The sequence below is a fragment of the Peromyscus californicus genome, unplaced genomic scaffold, assembly GCF_007827085.1.
Source record: "Peromyscus californicus insignis strain IS unplaced genomic scaffold, ASM782708v3 Scaffold_17__1_contigs__length_78620276, whole genome shotgun sequence".
Taxonomy (NCBI): domain Eukaryota; kingdom Metazoa; phylum Chordata; class Mammalia; order Rodentia; family Cricetidae; genus Peromyscus; species Peromyscus californicus.
The window spans coordinates 66,607,270-66,624,452 of NW_026294469.1; the positions used below are offsets into that span (position 1 = coordinate 66,607,270).

Consider the following 17,183-nt stretch of genomic DNA (forward strand, 5'->3'; position numbering starts at 1 on the left):
ATGACAAACAGCATGTGAAGATGCCGGTAAGCCACGAGCCATGTGGCAAGGTATAGATTAATGGAAATGGATTAATTTAAGCTATAAGAACAGTTAAGAAGCCTGCCACAGCCATACAGTTTGTAACCAATATAAGTCTCTGTGTTTACTTGGTCGGGTCTGAGCTGCTGTGGGACTGTCGGGTGACAGAGATTTGTCCTGACTGTGGGCCAGGCAGGAAAACTCAAGCTACAGTCTCTGGCTTCAGAGTTCCCATTGAAAAATCCGATGGGTACTAATATTTCTTCCTTTATATATGATTTGGTCATTTTTCCCTTGTAGCTTTAAATATGCTTTCTTTATTCTGTAATTTAGTGTTTTGGTTATGATGAGTCATGGGAATTTCTTTTCTGGTTCTACTTGGTGTTCTGTATGCTTCTTGTACCTTGATAGGTAATCTCTTTCATCTGGGGAGATTTGGTTCTATAATTCTATAGTTCTGATAACAATATTTTCTGTGCCTTTGACCTGAGTTTCTTCTCCTTCCTCTATACCTATTATTCATAGGTTTGGTATTTTCATAGTATCTCAGATTTCCTGGATTTTTTTAGATTTAACCTTTTCTTTGACTGAGATATCCATTTTTTCAACCTTGTCTATTGGTGAAATTATTTAGGCTACTCCACATAGTTAAAAGGGAGGTTTATTTTTTGGGGTAACTTACAAATGAAGGGATAGGTAGGTTGCACGGTCTGGGAAAGGCGTAGCTCAGTCCGGCGGTGTTCTCTGGAGAACTCTGCTCAGTCTACCTCCAGCGTCCCGGGTCCAGGAACCAAGAGAGACGGCGCATCCGGATCTCGGGTCTTCAGGGTCCTCTCTTGGCCCCGCCTTGTAGGCGTGACAGTTACCGAAGCCTCAATGGGGGTTGGAACTTCCAGATCAAAGCTGGAATGGCTACCCACTACACTTGTCTTCAAGACCTGAAATTCCCTCTTCCATGTCTTTTAACTTGTTGGTAGACTTACTGTCAAGCTTTTTCTTTGACACCCTGAGTTTTCATTTCTAGTTTTATTGTAGTTTGGGTTTTCTTTAGTTATTCAGTTTCTTTGTGAAATTCTGCTTTCATGTCTTGAATTGTTTTCATTATTTCTTTCAACTGTTTCTGTTTTCAGTTTTCATTAAGGTATTTATTCATATCCTCTTTAAGGTCTTTGAACATATATAATGGCAATTTTGAAGTTCTTGTCTTATACTTCAGCTAAATTGCTTTTCTCAGGACCTGTTGCAATAGGGTTTGGCTTCTGGAGGATGAATATTATCTTGGCTATCCATGTTTGTGTTTTTGTGCTGGGATCTAGGCATCTGAAGTTCAGACGCTTGAAGTGTTTATTGGTGTGGATATCTGGTCTGCTCTGTGTTGGGTGGGTGTTCTATTGTTTGTTTACTATTGCCCACTCTGGGGTCTAGCCAAGTGCGGTGACTGTGGGGTTCCTGGTAGAGAGTGTTTCTGTGGGTTGGTGGGCATCACAAAAGAATGGAGATGGGTCAGAAGAGAAGGCTGAGTGGGAAGCAGGAAACAGCTGGAGGGACCAGGGTCTGCACCAAGAGGTAGAATCCCCAGGAAATGGAGGTGAGGTGGGAGGAGGGGGCTCCTACTGACAGGCTCAGCAGGACTAAGAGTAAGTCTGGAGAGACGGAAGAACAATAAAGATAGCTTACCTGAGTCCCAACCCAGTGTAACTACTGGGTCCCGTGTAGTGAGAGTGACTCTGTGGGCTTGCAGGTGTCACAAAGGAATGGAGACCAGCTGGAAAGAAAGGCTGAGAGGGGCTGTGGGAAATAAGGTGTTGCTCTCTCACATGCTTTATCCAGGGAACTTGCAGGAAGGAGTTCCTGATTTCCTGTCCATAAAATCCAGTCCTCATTAGACCATTTCTGCTAGTCCCTGAGTCACGCTAGGAGTGTGAAGACCCTGGAGAGCAGCTGAGATACCAACAGATATCCCAGTGGTGTGAGTGTGTGTCTATCTTTGCCTTTAGACATGGACAGCCAGGCCCGCCACATGGCCCTCAGCAGCCTCTTTACGGAAGTCCTAATGATGATGAACAATGCAACTATCCCAACAGCAGAATTCCTTGCTGGCAGTATTCGGACCTGGATTGGCCAAAAAGTGCACGGGTTGGTAGTGCTGCCCCTTTTAACAGCAGCCTGCCAAAGCCTGGCATCAGTCCGCCACATGGCTGAAACCACAGAAGCCTGCATCGCTGCCTACTTCAAGGAAGGTCAGAGGACCCTGTCTTCTTTTCTCATTGCAGTGGCCTTTTCCAGGAAGGGGAAAGCCTATCATCAGGGAGCTTTCTACTCTTGTGGGAGTCCAGCTCCTACCTTTTGAAGGGTTCTTAGGAGGAGGAGGAGAGAGGGATAAGAAAATATCAGATAGAAAGAGAGACCTAGCCAACAAGAAGAAGGACAGAAACACAGGATGGCTTCGGGAGGGCCTGGATCAATACCCAACAACCTCTTTGTTTATTTAAAAGGGCTTTTTATAATATGCCAAGGGGAGAGGCAAATGACCTCCTCCTTGCAAGATCAAAGCACATTGTACAGCCAAGTCTAGACCTTCAAACACCTGGTAACCACACTCATGGTCAAATCATCCCATTATGCAGCCCTGCTGGGTAAAACAAGCTCAGATTCTCAGACCCTGAGTAAGTTCTCACTAGGAAGCCTCTGTGGGTCTTTACACACTCTTCCCAAAGTGGCATTATACTGCTTTCTGCCAGGAATTTCTCATCTCATCTCATTTCATCTCTCTCTCTCTTTCTCCCTCCTCCCCCCTTCTCTCTCTCTCCTCCCTCCCTCCCTTTCTCCCTCCCCATCCTCCCCACCATCCTCTCTCTCTCTCACACACACTATATATATGATAGAAATAGGCTTTTTTTCCCCCTAGAGAGCTAGTCAACATCAGACCATGTGGCCCATGTCTTTTGTGTTCAATCATATGTTTCAAGAGAGAAAAAACTAATTTGTTTTTCACATTGCTTTAGAGTGTCCGATCAACCATGTTATGATAGCAAAGTCAGTTTTCAAAACAAATGCTGTAAATCAGAACTTATATAATAATGATGATTTCTTCTTTCTTACTACTTTTGGTGAAAGAAGTTTTCATAGAGATCTTTTTATTTCTTCTTGCCATGCTTTTTATTAAGATTTATTTATTTTTATTTTCTGTGTGTGAGTGTTTTTCCTGTATGTCTTTATGTATAGCACATCTGTGCTTGGTGCCACATAGGCCAGAAGAAGGTGTTGGATCATTTGGAGCTGGGATTACAGATAATTGTGAGCTGCCATGTGTGTGCTGGGAATTGAACCCAGGTCCTCTAGAAGGGTAGTAAGTGCTCTTAACTGCTGAGCCATCTCTCCAGTCCTCTTGTTCTACTTTTAAAACTATTCTATAAGGATCACTTTTTTCTGTTCCTCATCCTTTCATTGTTCTTACTTCCTCCCAGCAAACTCTGGAGACAGTAATTAAGAATTGCTCAGAATAGCCCTTCTCAACTCTGATATTCAGGTATGAAATATTACTACAGATAGCAAGAAAGGAAGAATACCAGAGTAAGGATGTAGAATGTGCCCATAGCCTGCCATCTGCCCTGCCTACTGTGGAGGTACTTTGTACATCACCATCACCTACCTTAACTCCTCCCAAAGGGTTGAGAGCCTTCAGGATAACACTCATGATTCAGATTTGTTTGTGTTACTAAAATCAAATGGTTTCCACTAGCATATGAGCTATACTTTAGTAAGTAAAAACGCTTATGAGAGACTGGATTTATTTTCTTAGAAAAGCCTGTGTTGATTAAAGTTAAAACTCTTTGGTATCCTGTAGATTCTAATGATCATCATAGAAAGGTGATTTAGAGATACATAGTCCTGAGTTCCAAATTTTTGTGACCCTTTTCTAGTCAAGTAGCATCTGGTGGAGGATCTCTAGTCTAAGCTTCAGGGCATCTCTCACTTTTCTGGCCTCTAGGCGTGCTCTAAGAGTGATGTCTTGTGCGAGGCTAAAGTAAAAACAGTCATTAGAATTCTTTCTTTCTTTTTCCGTAATATTTTCATTGACTATTTGGGACAGCACATCATGCGCACCAGTAACACATACTTCTCAGTCCTCCTAGGTCCGCCCCCCCCCCCCCCACTCTTGTGATGTCCCTTCTAAAAAAAAAGAAGAATTAAAACCCCACAAGTCCAGTTTGTGTTGCCACGTCCTCACTGGAGTGTGGTCAGTCTCCCCGTGGCCGACCTCCTAAAGAACACTGAGTCCCTCCCCACCCACACTCCCGCCAGAAGCCATCAGTCATGGAGGGCTACACTTCAGCATCCTTATCACAGCTGTTGAGAGTTCTCTTCCATGAGTTTCTGTCTAGGCTGTTCTTTTTGGGGGGTGGGGTTGTCATAGAAGCCTTCTCTGTCTCTTTTTTTCAACTGTAAGTCTGCAGTCATTGATGCCATTTCAAAAATAGCTTCCTTCCCCTTTATATTCAGCGGGAGCATCATGGATCATGGATTTCCACATGGTTTCTGGTGACAGCATGGACCACGGAAATCCACATGGCCTCTGGCATCAGCATGTGCTGCCGACCTCAGCATGGTCTCTGGTGGCTGTACAGACCATGGACGTCAACACAGCCCATGATTATGGACACAAGTATATATTGATATTTCCTCTTGGTGTTCTTTTCTTAGGCTCCCTCAATCAAAATTTAGGATGGGGCCCCATTCTGGTGTCCCTTCAAGTTCCTGAGCTCACCATCCAAGAGTTTCTGCAGGAATGTTTAGCCCTGGGCAGTTGCTTGACTCTCTATGTCTACCTGCTTCAGTGTCTAAACAGTGAACAGACTCTGAGGAACGAGATGAAGGTGCTTCTCATCCTAAACAAGTGGCTGGAACAGGTGTACCCAAGGTATGCTTGCCGGCTGGCTGCTCCCAAACTTGTATGTGCTTCACTTGGAATTCCCAGTTTACGTAAGTCATTCAAGAGCCCAGAACCCAGAGATTCGTAAAAGTCAAATAGGCCTTCAGGGGCAGTGGCACATGCTTGTGGAGACTCTTAGTTGCTGAGCTCATTTTCTGAGCAGACCTTTTTTTAAAAACATCTCCTCACACAAGTATTTGAGCTTGTTGTGTAAGTAGAATATTAAGTGACAGAGGACATGTAGTCCAGTGTCTGGCATGCAAATGGTAGTAGCTATTACAGCCCCATTGCTTTATTAGCATTTGCTAACACATTAGCTTTGGTTTTATTTTCTTTAGTTTTAATTTCTTAAATTTTGTTTTTATTTGCTTAATTGTGTGTATGTGTACTTGTGGGTTCCTGGGGATCAAGCTCAGGGTGTAGGCAAACACCTCCGCCCACTGAGCCATCTTGCTAGCCCTGGCATATGATTTTAGAGTAATACATTTCTCCCTCCTGTGAAACTCACCTGTGGGTTTCTATTGAACATGAGTGGGAAAGTCCTTGCATTTCTTTTGCTCTGGCTCTCCCCCAGCTCCGCGCAGGAAGAAGCAAAGCTGTTTCTGTGGTGGCATCAAGTCCTACAGCTGTCGCTGGTTCAGGTGGAGCAAAACGACTCGGTCCTGACAGAGTCCATCATCCGGATCCTGCTCATGCTGCAGAGCAGGCAGAGCCTTATGGCCGAGGAGAGGCTCAGCTCTGGGATCCTGGGGGCTATTGGCTTGGGCCGGAAATCGCCCTTGTCCAACAGGTGAGGAGGCACCCGCGCTGCTCTTCTTGGTGGGCCTCAGACAGCCGCTCCTGAGAGAGGTATGATGTTGGAATAGGCTTTTGCCTTAGGGTGAGTAGGTTTTCTGAAAAGATAAAGGCAAATGATCAGCGTCTGTTTACATCTTTATATTCTAAAATGCATGTTTATTTTTTCTTGATTTAACACAACTTTGTTTCAAAGGTCAAATCATACCTTTTGTTCGTGCTGATTTCATTTTGGTTTTGAGCCAGTGATAATGAATTAAGCTATCTCAGTCCTTTGTTTCATTGTGGTCACTTGGTCCCTATCCTGTGAGTTTGGGAATAAGAACCTGTGGGGGACTCAGTGTAGAACTGTTACATCATCATGGTGGTCTTAGTTCAGTGAGTAAGAAGTGATGAGAGATAAATCCATTTTGTGCTTAAAGTCCCAAGGCAGGGAAGGGTTTACCTGTGGTCCTCCCTTCTGAGTGAAGGTGCTTTCTTACTTACGGTTTCTTTCCCTCTCTCCTTCCCTTTCTTCCCCCCCATCGCCTCCTTCTCTCTCTCCCTCCCTCCCTCGCTCATGCTCAACACTCCCCTTTCTAATCTACACCCCAGTTACATCATGGCTTTTTTTTTCAAATCCTTGTGATTATTGAAAAGAGGTCTCATGCTGTGCTGACATGCACTGTGTGGTAAACTTGGGGACCTCTCATTCCAGACCAGATGACCCCACGTTTGTTTGTAATAGAATGTGACAGACACAATTTTAGTTTTACTTAATTTTGTTTGCGTATCTTTTGTTTGAATCAAGTGCTCTTCTTTTTTAATTATGGTAATATATTTTCTGTAGTAACCACCTTACTATGTATAATTCAGTGACATTTACAATGTTGTAGCCATCACTAGCTCTAGAATATTTTCCTCACCCCACAAGTAAGCCCTGTAGTCTCCAAACAGTCATTTCCAGTTCCTTCTTCCCCTCGTCACTGACAACTGTTAATTAACTTCATATTTAAATCCTCCTTAGGACGTTTATAAAAATGGAACTGTATACTATGTGGCCTTCAGTGTCTGGAAGTGCTTTCCAGAGTTCATCTGTGTTGTAGCATGTGGCAGCAGTTCTTGCTTATTTTTATTTATGTTTTTGTGGTGCTGAGGATTGTACTCATGCATGCTTGACAAGTATCCCACAACTGAGCCACATGCCTTTATTCCTTTGTACGGCTGAGTGGCACACACCCGAGTGTGGATCTGCCATATTTCATTTGTCCATTAAGAAGCTGATGGACATTTGGGTTCTTCTGTCTGTTGCTGTTGTAACTAGTCCTGCTGTGAACATTCATGCGTACATTTTTCCTCATATCTGTCCCTGGTTCTCTTGGGTACATACCCAGGAGTGGGGTCGCTAGATGACTTGGCAATTCTGTTTTCCTTATTCAGGCAGTGCACATTGTTTTCTATAGCATCCCCACGGTTTACAATGTCTATGTCCCAGCTGTTCTATGTCTTTACCAACACTTTCCTTCCTTGAATCTGAATGGGCACACACTCTTTAGGTAACTACGGAAGGAAAAATTAAGTAGGGTTTTCCTGAAGAGGTTAACTGCAGGAAGGATCTGGAAATGGAGTTGTACTGTTTTCTTTTAGACAGGGTTTGTATTTTAAAATGTCCACTTTAGCGGTCACCCACTTTTGACCCATTGCTAACACCCCAGGTTCCGTGTGGTTGCCCGAGGCATGGCCGCCTTCCTGTCAGTTCAGGTGCCTGCAGAAGACCAGATTCGTCTGAAGCCTAGCTCCGAATTACATCTGACTCCAAAAGCTCAGCAGGTCAGTGAGAGCAACCGTAAGGTTGGAGGTCTCCTGTGCACCTGTCAGAAGGGAGGTGGCAGTTCTATCGGGTACCGTCCAGGCCTGAGGCTCCCTTGGTGGGCTTGTCTCAGATCTTGAACTGATTTTTCTAGGGACCAGACTGGAGCAGTGAGGAGGCAGGGCCAAGGTAAGCTGGTCTAGGGCTGAGGTTGGAGAGTGTGCTAAGTGTGCTTCCTGCTACCAGGGCTGGCACTGCACAGAAAACGGCTCCCTCGACGGGAGTGACAGTTGGCTGAGTTTTCCCTTGGGACCAAAGCAGTGGTTCCTGTTCCATGAGGCTTAAGGGTGACCAGCGTGCCGCTGGTGCCTGAATAACCAGCAGAATAGTAGCTGCTAGAAGTCATGATATATACTGACACGTGGATGGCTACGCATCCGAGGTCTGGTTCCTGTAACTTGTTTTCACCTTGCCATCTGGCTGACTGGGTGTAGAGCCATCCTTGAAATAGTGAAGTAGTGGTTGCCATCCTTGAGTGCTTGCTCATGCCAGGCTCTTTTAATGTCAGTGAGTTGACATTTTGTTCATTTCATCCTCATAACAGCCCTGGAGCAGAGAGTGGTGACTATTCTGATCTTGTGGATGAGGAAATATGAGAGAGAGAAGCTGGGTAATTCATCCCAGTTCACACAGTAGTAGGTACTGGGCCTAGGGTTCACATGGCTGACCTGTCTCTAGGCTGCTCCCCATTTTCCACTCTGCAGGATGTCTGTTTGTGGCAAGTGCTCAGGGAATGTGAGTATGCAACTTTTTTTAATCCCAGCACTGGGAGGCAGAGGCAAGCAGATCTCTGTAAGTTTGAGGCCAGCCTGGTCTCCATAGTGAGTTCCAAGACAGCCAGGGTTACACAGAGAGACCCTGTCTCAAACAACAGCCAAACAGAGCAAGGATCAGTTAGTGTAACTGGTAGATTTTTCATGGGGATCAGGATCTCAGGATATAAGACATCTGGCACTAGTCACCCATTGCTGGCGTCCCTAATGTCTTCATGAAGTCTCACAGATGGGCAGGTGAGCCCTGTGTGGGCATACTGGGAGTCAGTGAGATTTATTTTATGATGAATTTGGGGAGTTCTCAACTCTCCTGTGGCCCTAGGACCTGGAGCATCAGGATTCTGCTGTAGTTGTGGCCAGAGGTCACGTGGGCCCCTCATCTGTTAGACTTGAAATACTGCTTCCTGGCATGTCCTTGCATACTTGTTATCTGGGTTTTCAGATTTCAAATGACTAACCTTGAGTCAGTAGATCTTACAGTAGATCTTTTAGGGGGCTAAATTATAAAAAACAGAAATGGGAGGAAAATGTCCTATTAAAGAAAATTCAGCCCTAAGTTCTGCTTATGGCTGACTTAGTAATTTATCTCTAAGCTTCTAGCTTCTTTACTATACTAAAGAAACTCTCCCTCTTTGTATTCTGAATCAAGCAAATCCATCTTTAATATATATATATTTTAATACCAAGGGTTCCCAAAACTGGAGAGGAGAGGAGGTAGGGCACCCCATATGTGGTGGGTGTTCCAGGGTTACGGGGGCATGTCTTCAGAATTCCTGAGGTGACTGAAGTTTGGACACAGCTCTCCACCTCCCAGGATCACTGTTTGGAATTTTTGTTTTCTCCATGTACTGTCTCTCTTTCCTCTCCTCCAGTGAAGGAAGCAAAAAAGAAGTTACAGAGCTAGAGAGTGTTTTAATTTTTCTGTTGAAGAGGGGTGTGGACATGGTTCCCGCTGTCTTATGGAGGAACTTGACCTGTGCACGTTGTCAGCTGAGCTGCCACCCTTTCCTGTGCTCCCAGCAGCACTTCCAGCTGCTGTGTGAGGATTTCACACGCTCTTTCCTGTGGTGCTCTGTAATCTAAGAACAAACCCAACAACCAGTTGCACTTCCACCGCATGAGATGCACCTGGTGTCTGTGGGTGTCTTTGGGCTCTAAGGGAGAGTGACATCTGGTAGGGAAGAGCCCACTGGTGGCACCAGGGAGACTGGGGACCAGGCAGGGCAGGGAGATGGCTGTGGCAGGTGAGGAAGGGCAGCAACACTAGGCTGGCCGCTGCAGTCTCTTGGCAAGGAGAGGCTGGGAGACTGTAGCACTCAAGAGTTCATGCAACCTCCTCTAGCCTTCTCTACTTGTTCCCCCAAAGCCTGCCTTCCGGACTGCTGCCTTCCCTCTGGGCTCCGGTGGAACTAGATCATGCTGGCAGTCAGGTGATGTGCAGTCACAGAATAAATCTTCTTCGTTCATATCTTTTAGGTGCTGACTGCTCTTGAATCCATGACACTCAGTAAGCAGTATGTGGAATACCAGGATCAGATACTGCAAGCTATACAGTTCATAAAGCATCCTGGCCATTGCCTTCAGAATGGGAAAAGCTTCCTGGCTCTTCTTGTCAACTGTCTCTATCCAGAAGTGCATTATTTAGACAACATACGATAGTGATGCCGAAGCCCTCCGAGACCCTCTGCTCTGGGCGTCCGTCCATCACTTTCACTGTTGCACATGTACCTTTGTTCAGTTTCACCGCAGAGCTCAGTTCTGCCAGGAACTTGATCAAGGTGCAGGTTGGGAGGCGTTAGATAGTTCTGGCTGTATGTTTGTCTCTTGTTGTCCAGAGACTTGTTAGATTTTGTGTTCTTCCACAGTGAACCTAAGTTCTGCTGAGTACAGAGCCACTCACATTTGGGAAATGTGCCAGTCAACTCCCTAAGAACTACAGATAGAGCTTTTGATATGTCTGCACTTCTGTCTCCCTGCTTTGTAGAAATGTCAAGACTCCTATGCCAGATCTGACTACTTTGGGAGTCATGAAGAGCCCTCTTTTGGACTCCGTTTGTATTCTTCCAATGTAAAAAAAATCAACTTGGAAAATGTCTGCATTTCTTAAATGTGGGGAAATACACCAGCTTACAAGTATTATGTTATTTCTCGTAGAGTAGAGATAATACACTGAATTAAGTCAGGAGTGGTGGTGCACACCTGTAATCAGCACTCGGGGGCTGAAGTAGGAGGATCATAAGGGTGGGGCAGTGTGGGGTGCGATCGAGTATCTCAACAAGCAAAACAAAACAGTCATACAGAAGACATGTCACTTAGCCCTGGCCACAGTGGACAGCAGAGACGGTGACACATCCGTTTTCAGCTGCATGTCCTCCGGAAGTGTGCCTTTCTGATTGACGTGGTAGCCTGTGCACGACAGCTGCTGTGCACAGGTGTGTCTTGTTTGGTCCATGTGGTGGGAGTGCAAACAGCACTGACGCCGCCACCGTGGCTACGAGAGCGCTCTATTCCCTTGAGACTCCTCATTCACATCGTTTTATTGGCTCTGTCTGCGGAAGTCCCCAACTCCTGACGTATGTCAGCACTCTCTGCAGGCCTACTGTCAAGGGACACTGGGTCTTTGTCCTTCTTCCCTTGGTTAAGTTTAGGTGAAACTCACAGACATGCTGGATGCATGCCCAGGGAGAAGGGCCAGGTCGGGGGATCTGAGAAATCTGGCTGTGGTGAGCAGCCCCGTGCTTCTGTCACTGTTGACAGTCCGTCTGCATTGCCAAAGCCTGTCTGGCACGCTGCCGGGTTCCCTCGACATCTCTTGCTCATGTCACTTCCTGCAGGAGTTAGAAATTAGACTTCTATCAATATATTTATAATTCTCAAAGTGGCCCCAAACCAATTTTGTTTGTTCAGCTTAAAATATACCTTTGTTTTTATAGGTCATGGCTCAGAGATACTTGTATAAAATCTCTGGATGGCCACCAAGCGCCTTGAGTAGAGATGGGGTTTACCGTTAGTGGGGTGCTGCCCCTTCATTGGAAGCTTTCGGGAATTCTTCTTACTGAGAACAACTCTGCCTGGTTGACATGCCTTGGAACACTGATGAAGAATGTCCCTATTCAGTGTCACAAAGTGTCATTGCACAGGGATATGTCTCAGCCTTCTTTGCCTCTCTCTGTTTCCCAAATCAGTCATCTTCCCTCCGAGGAGAAGAAAACTTGAGACGTGGTAGACAGTTGAGCAAGCAGCAGTGATTCTGTGACCAGGAAGTACTGTTTGTGTGTGGTTTCTCTGAGGAGAGCCAAGTTCCCAGTACCCTAGAATGTGAAATGTTTGAGTGATAGTGTATACATTTTAGAGAACCAATTAATTTTGCAAGTTTGTAATATGTGTAAATTTTGTCTGTAAAAAGCATAAACAATAAAATCAACTTTTGATTATAACTGATGATTCTGAATTGAAGGCTAATGTAGATTTTTTATGCCTGATATTAAATTTATTTGGCTTTGTGACTAGTCAGTGAAAGTGCTGCTTTTTCATCCTTGCGTAATATCTGAGAGTGCTCAGATCCTAGGAGCAGCACTGGGCTGGGTGCTCTAAAGATGTGAAACAATGCAGAACAAAGAAAGCGCCCGCACACAGCCTGGCTCGCTGCTTCAAGGATGGACCAGGCTTTGCTAGGACAGGGGTTCACTCCCAGAGTGCAAAGCCATGGCATCAGAGACAGTGACGAGCACTTGACGTCCTGTTCAACAAGGTCAAGGTCTGAGCAATGTGGATGGTGGACCATTGAAGGCTCAGAGGCTCCTGCACCACGGCATCAAGTCCTTCCAGGAACAGAAGGGGAGTTTTGATCTCATTGGAAGTGCCTCTGCCTCTCCAGTCATCACTCACCACCCCGGGGTGCACACATGGGGCAGAGACATTGCTTTGGCCTTCCATCTCCTTGCTCTACAACCTCACTAGACAGGAGAAGGCAGAGGCTGTTTCTTTTGGCAGAGAGGTCCTGTGGCTGTCAGTACAGTGTGATAATGGCTGTGATACATATACTTGTGTCTTTATACATTTCTAAAGCTCTTGCACACTTGACCTTGCCTCTAGACTTGACTGGTATCTTGCTGGTTAAGTGTTCCACCTCTCCTGTATTGTGCCCAAGTCATTTGGTTCTTTGGTGTCAGAAGATGTGAAATGTTGATGCTCCGCCTAAATTAGCCAGCAGTCTTGCTCCACCAAGGCCAATCAGTCTAAGCCCTGGTATGTCCAAGCTCTTCATCTGAATCAAGGTGCTGATACTGATTTTCAAAGATGTGTATTTGAAAAATTACTCCTAAAGTGGGAAGCCAATGTCTAGAATCATGGACAGAGTCAGTACATTAAATACCTCAATCTCCTCAGTGGGGACCCTCAACTTCTCTACCTGGCCAGTGTCTTGGAGTCCACTGCTGGCCCAGCCTCACCTATGCTCGGGCTCTCTGGTTCTGCTTATCTTGAGCCAGAACAATTCCTGGTGACCTTGCCTATTGGTTGTGGATCTGCCTGGAACACCTGGGCACGGCCTGTTCTCTTTCTCTTAGTATACCTTGAGACATTTCCCCTTGCCACATCTCTGACCTCTTCTACCCTTACCCCTTAGTCCTCTCCAGGTCCATGCTCAGAATTCTTAGTACTCTTCAAACATGATATCCAATAAAACTGCTTTGTGGGGGCAAAGTGCCCAAATCAGTCCACACTGCTGTGCCAAGGATTAGTAGTGCCTGAACTATGATAAGACAAACAGAGCACCTGGGAACATGTTTCACTTGGCACTCACAGGTGCAGGGAGAGAACACATCTCTGTCTTTCTTATTTGTGGTGCTTTTGCTGCCTTTTTCTAGTCCCTGCCCCAGTATTGTCGTACTCCTGTAGGCCAGGCAGTGCAAATCCCTCTAATACACACTGGGGCAGCATCCGCTCCCATTGTGTTCTGTAGTTGGCACATTAACCTAGCATTGAGTTAAACTGTAGACCCTTTAATAACAGTCACTGCCCAAGACCAGGTTTGTGGAGCATCTACTTGGTGGGCGCCAATGATCAGGCTCTTTGAACCTCATCCTTGCTCACTTCTCAGCTTACTTTGAGGTAATAGCTGATCACGGTAGGTGAGACTCTTGACTTAGAGCCAGGCCCTAAACAGATTCTTCTGCTCCACCAGGGCGCTCCTGTTTTTGAGCATGCAAGGGATCATGTGGCCAGAAGCAGGTCACGTGCTTAGTGAGTTTCCTTCATTCTACACAGGTTCCTCATTCCTCTTGAGAATAACTTGGAAAAAAATCTATGCTACTCCGATTTTAGTAATAAGAGTGCTAAGGAATGTTAGTTATACCTTGTTTTCAATGCATTGTGTAATACCACTGAGCACTGAGGGAATTTTTCTTTCAGTGGTTTAAGATGACCTAGTGGCGATCAGTACTGACAGTCTTCTTGGCTTGTCTAGTGTGACCTTTAAAACCACAGTTTTATTTTGGTCATTAACTGTGCAATATTTACTTCTGATTCATTGTTTAATATTTTCTGTGCTTGTATGAAGGACACATTTTTGTCTAATGGTGAGAAATGGAAGATGTGAGACTTAGTGAAGTGAAAATCTGCAAATAAAGAACATTGTGATTTACCCATGCTGAGCCTGTCCCATTGTTCTCAGCAAGTAGGTTGGCAGGCCTTTTCCGATATAAATCACATTAAGAGAACTTTTAAGTTAGTTGATTTGTGATTGCTAAGAATCTTTTTTTTTAAAGTTCATCACAATGGTAAGCCCTCTAGTTTCAAAGAAATTTTCTAACGTGTGTGTGTGTGTGTGTGTGTGTGTGTGTGTGTGTGTGTGTGTGTGTGTGTCGGTTTGGGGGTGGTGGTTAAGAATTGATATGTATGGGAGGCCATGAGATAGAAGAGCCCTTGATAGCTGAAACAGCTGTTAGATGCCCTTGACCTCTGTAGGAGGACCTTGACCCCTTCAGTAGGAGGGCCTTGAAAGCTGGGCAAAGGCTCACAAGGTGTGTGTTGAACAGAAATGTTTGGGGTGCTGAGAGGCAAGAGTGGCAAAGCCCACCCTGAGTTTGCTCAGGGTCTGCTATGGAAATTTGCCTTTGGTGTTAGTGTGCCACATTTCCTGCTTAGCGCTGAGGTTCGTGGACACTAAAAATACATCTGGAATGCACCAAACTGTGGATGGATGTTGTGGAATATTAGTTTAAGATGTATTACATTTGTTTATGCTGTGGAATATTTAATGATGCAAAGATGTGTTGCATTTTTGTTGCATTTGCTTAACTCTGTAAAGCTGTGTTACTTTGCCTGCCTAAAACACCTGATTGGTCTAATAAAGAACTGAACGGCCAATAGCGAGGCAGGAGAGGGATAGGTGGGGCTGGCAGGCAGAGAGAATAAAGAGGAGGAGAAATCTGGGAAGGGAGTGAGGGGCGAGAAAAGGAGAAGAGGAAGACATCGGGCCAGTCATCCAGCCACACGGCCAGCCACGGAGTAAGTAGGAAAGAAAGATGTATGAATAAAGAAAGGTAAAAAGCCTAGAGGCAAAATGTAGTTAAAAGAGAAACAGGATAATTTAAGTTAGAAAAGCTGGCTAGAAACAAGCCAAGCTATGACCAGGCATTCATAAGTAAGAATAAGTCTCTATGCATTTATTTGAGAGCTGGGTGGCAGTCCCCCAAAGAGTAAAAAAAAAACAAAAAAAAAAACCCAACTACAGATGGGGGATCTGCAGATTCCATGTAGGAATAACAGTAATTGATGATTCTCCAAGAACAGTTTTCTGGGTGTAAGGTGTTCACAAGGATGTGAACCCATCTTTGTGTGGGTTCAACCTCCTTTTCCAAAGAGAACCACAGGGTTTAGGGTTTGAAGAACCAGTATGTTCTTTCTAGCCTTGCCACCTGCACCGCATTGGGAAGTGCAGTCTTGGAAGCACTGTCTTTGGGGTCCTCTCCCTGACTCCTGGCCTACCAGAGGGGAGTCCCAGATGTGACAGCTTTTGACTATGGCTTGTGTCTCTGGTCCTTGCTTGCCATTGACAGCCTGAGCCTGCTCAGAGGTTAGATATGGGAGGACAGGCATCTCGTCACATCTAGATCTTGGGTACAGAGGGGGTGGTTACAGGCTGTTCTGTCACCGTATTCCCCACTGCCCCTTGGCCAGTCTTTCTGGAAGCCAGTCAGGAGGCTTCCCTGTGCAGCATGGCAGACGATTAAAGGAGATGGCAGTTCCCCTTGGGCACCCTGTTGCCCATCATGGAAACCACTGTCATGGGCTATTCCCCTGAGGAATGCTGTTGCCTTCACTCTCGAGAAGGCTACTGAACACAGTGTGGGTACCTCAGCAAGGACCACCAGGTTGGTGACCAGCACTGTGATGGAAGTCAGGCATATCAGAGAGTAAACCTCAGACTTCAGCTGCCTCGGAATCTGGTTACAAACAAACAGAGACATTTTGAGGGCAACTGGGGAAATGTGAATATGGGCTGTAAGGCAGAGCCACTAAATGTAACACAGAGGAGACTGTGCACACGTTCTTCAAGGTGTTTAGGTTTCTGGATAACTGGGAATCTGCAGCTTACCTGCAAATGGTTTATTCAGATCTGCAGTAAGGAAAAAGCAACTTGTGAGTGATGTTGATGGAGGTGCTGGGTGCATGGGTGCTTTTCTCCAGCTGTTTGTGTGTGGGGGGCAGAAGTTGAAAAAGATTAAAACAACAAAACCATGGGGGCAAATTCTCCTGAAGATACTGTTTAAAGTTTAGTCCCTTCCCTTCCGTGTGGGTCAGTAGGGCCAGGTAATGCCAGCATGGGTATGTATTTAAACAGTGTCCCAGGTATTCCTGACACAGGTAACCCTTAGGTCTTACGGGAGATGATGGATGAAAGCAGGAAGAACTGCTCAGCAGTACCAGGAGACTAGCACCATAGCAAGTCCTTGAGTGCCAACTCCTGCTACCCTCACCCCAGGTAGGGGTGAAACAGACCTTAGCACAACTGACTCCATGATGAAAGTACCATTCAGACCATAAAACTCAGCACAGCACCACCTGCTAGAACAAAAAGACCTAATCCATCCAAGTCCATAGTTCTGGGAAGTCTCTGAATGCGCCTAACCTTGCTTTTTAGCTTCTGTAGTTCTACTTCTGGCCAACTGTTCTTTTTAACTGAAGTATGTCAACCCAGGATTTGTTTCTTGTGCTTAAAAGCTCACCCTGAGAATGTCTTCATGCTACACTAGGATCCTAAACACCCAGTGTAGTCACTGGCTAGCTAAAAAAGATTTCTATTAGCTTAAACCCATGTCCGAGCAGTCTTTTCTGGTGGGTACCCCATCCAGCAGTGTTCTGCCCACTTTGTCTATATCCTGCCTCTTCCTTTGTGCTCCAGAAACAAATAACTGCATCCATAGCATGCCATCTTTGCTTGGGTTGTTCCTGTGCTTCAAATGCTCCCCTTTCTTAACCTTCTAATCTCTATGCTTCCCCATTGTCTCCCCCATCAGCACAGCCAATGCATACCATCTTCACATATGTTCTTCCAGGAAACCTTCCTAAAACAGAGTCAGTTAGCCCTTTCATGGGCATGGTTTTGGACTCACTGTGTGGCTAACAAGCTTGAGAGTTTCTGGAAGGGATTACTGTGGTATATTTAACCATTGCCATTCTCCATTCTCACAAATTTTCTTAGTGTTCCTCACATATCGTTTAGGGGTATACTGCTTGTTCTCTTGAGTGAACAGGCATGGTTAGCAGTAGGATGACTTGCAGAGGATTCTGTTTACCTCCAGTCTAG

General features: G+C 45.4%; 1 protein-coding gene across 2 annotated transcripts in view; it reads left to right on the forward strand.

The window, feature by feature from the left end:
- Positions 1–14,015, forward strand: part of Epg5 (ectopic P-granules 5 autophagy tethering factor) — a 102,276-nt gene extending 88,261 nt beyond the window's left edge. For both annotated transcript variants that reach the window (XM_052742627.1, XM_052742628.1), the window contains exons 40-44: positions 2,019–2,261; positions 4,726–4,942; positions 5,529–5,744; positions 7,444–7,558; positions 9,848–14,015. In XM_052742627.1, the coding sequence (XP_052598587.1) occupies positions 2,019–2,261; positions 4,726–4,942; positions 5,529–5,744; positions 7,444–7,558; positions 9,848–10,030 (974 nt within the window). In that variant the 3' untranslated portion in view covers positions 10,031–14,015. The remainder of the gene's footprint in view (positions 1–2,018; positions 2,262–4,725; positions 4,943–5,528; positions 5,745–7,443; positions 7,559–9,847) is intronic.
- The last annotated feature ends 3,168 nt before the right edge of the window (positions 14,016–17,183 follow it).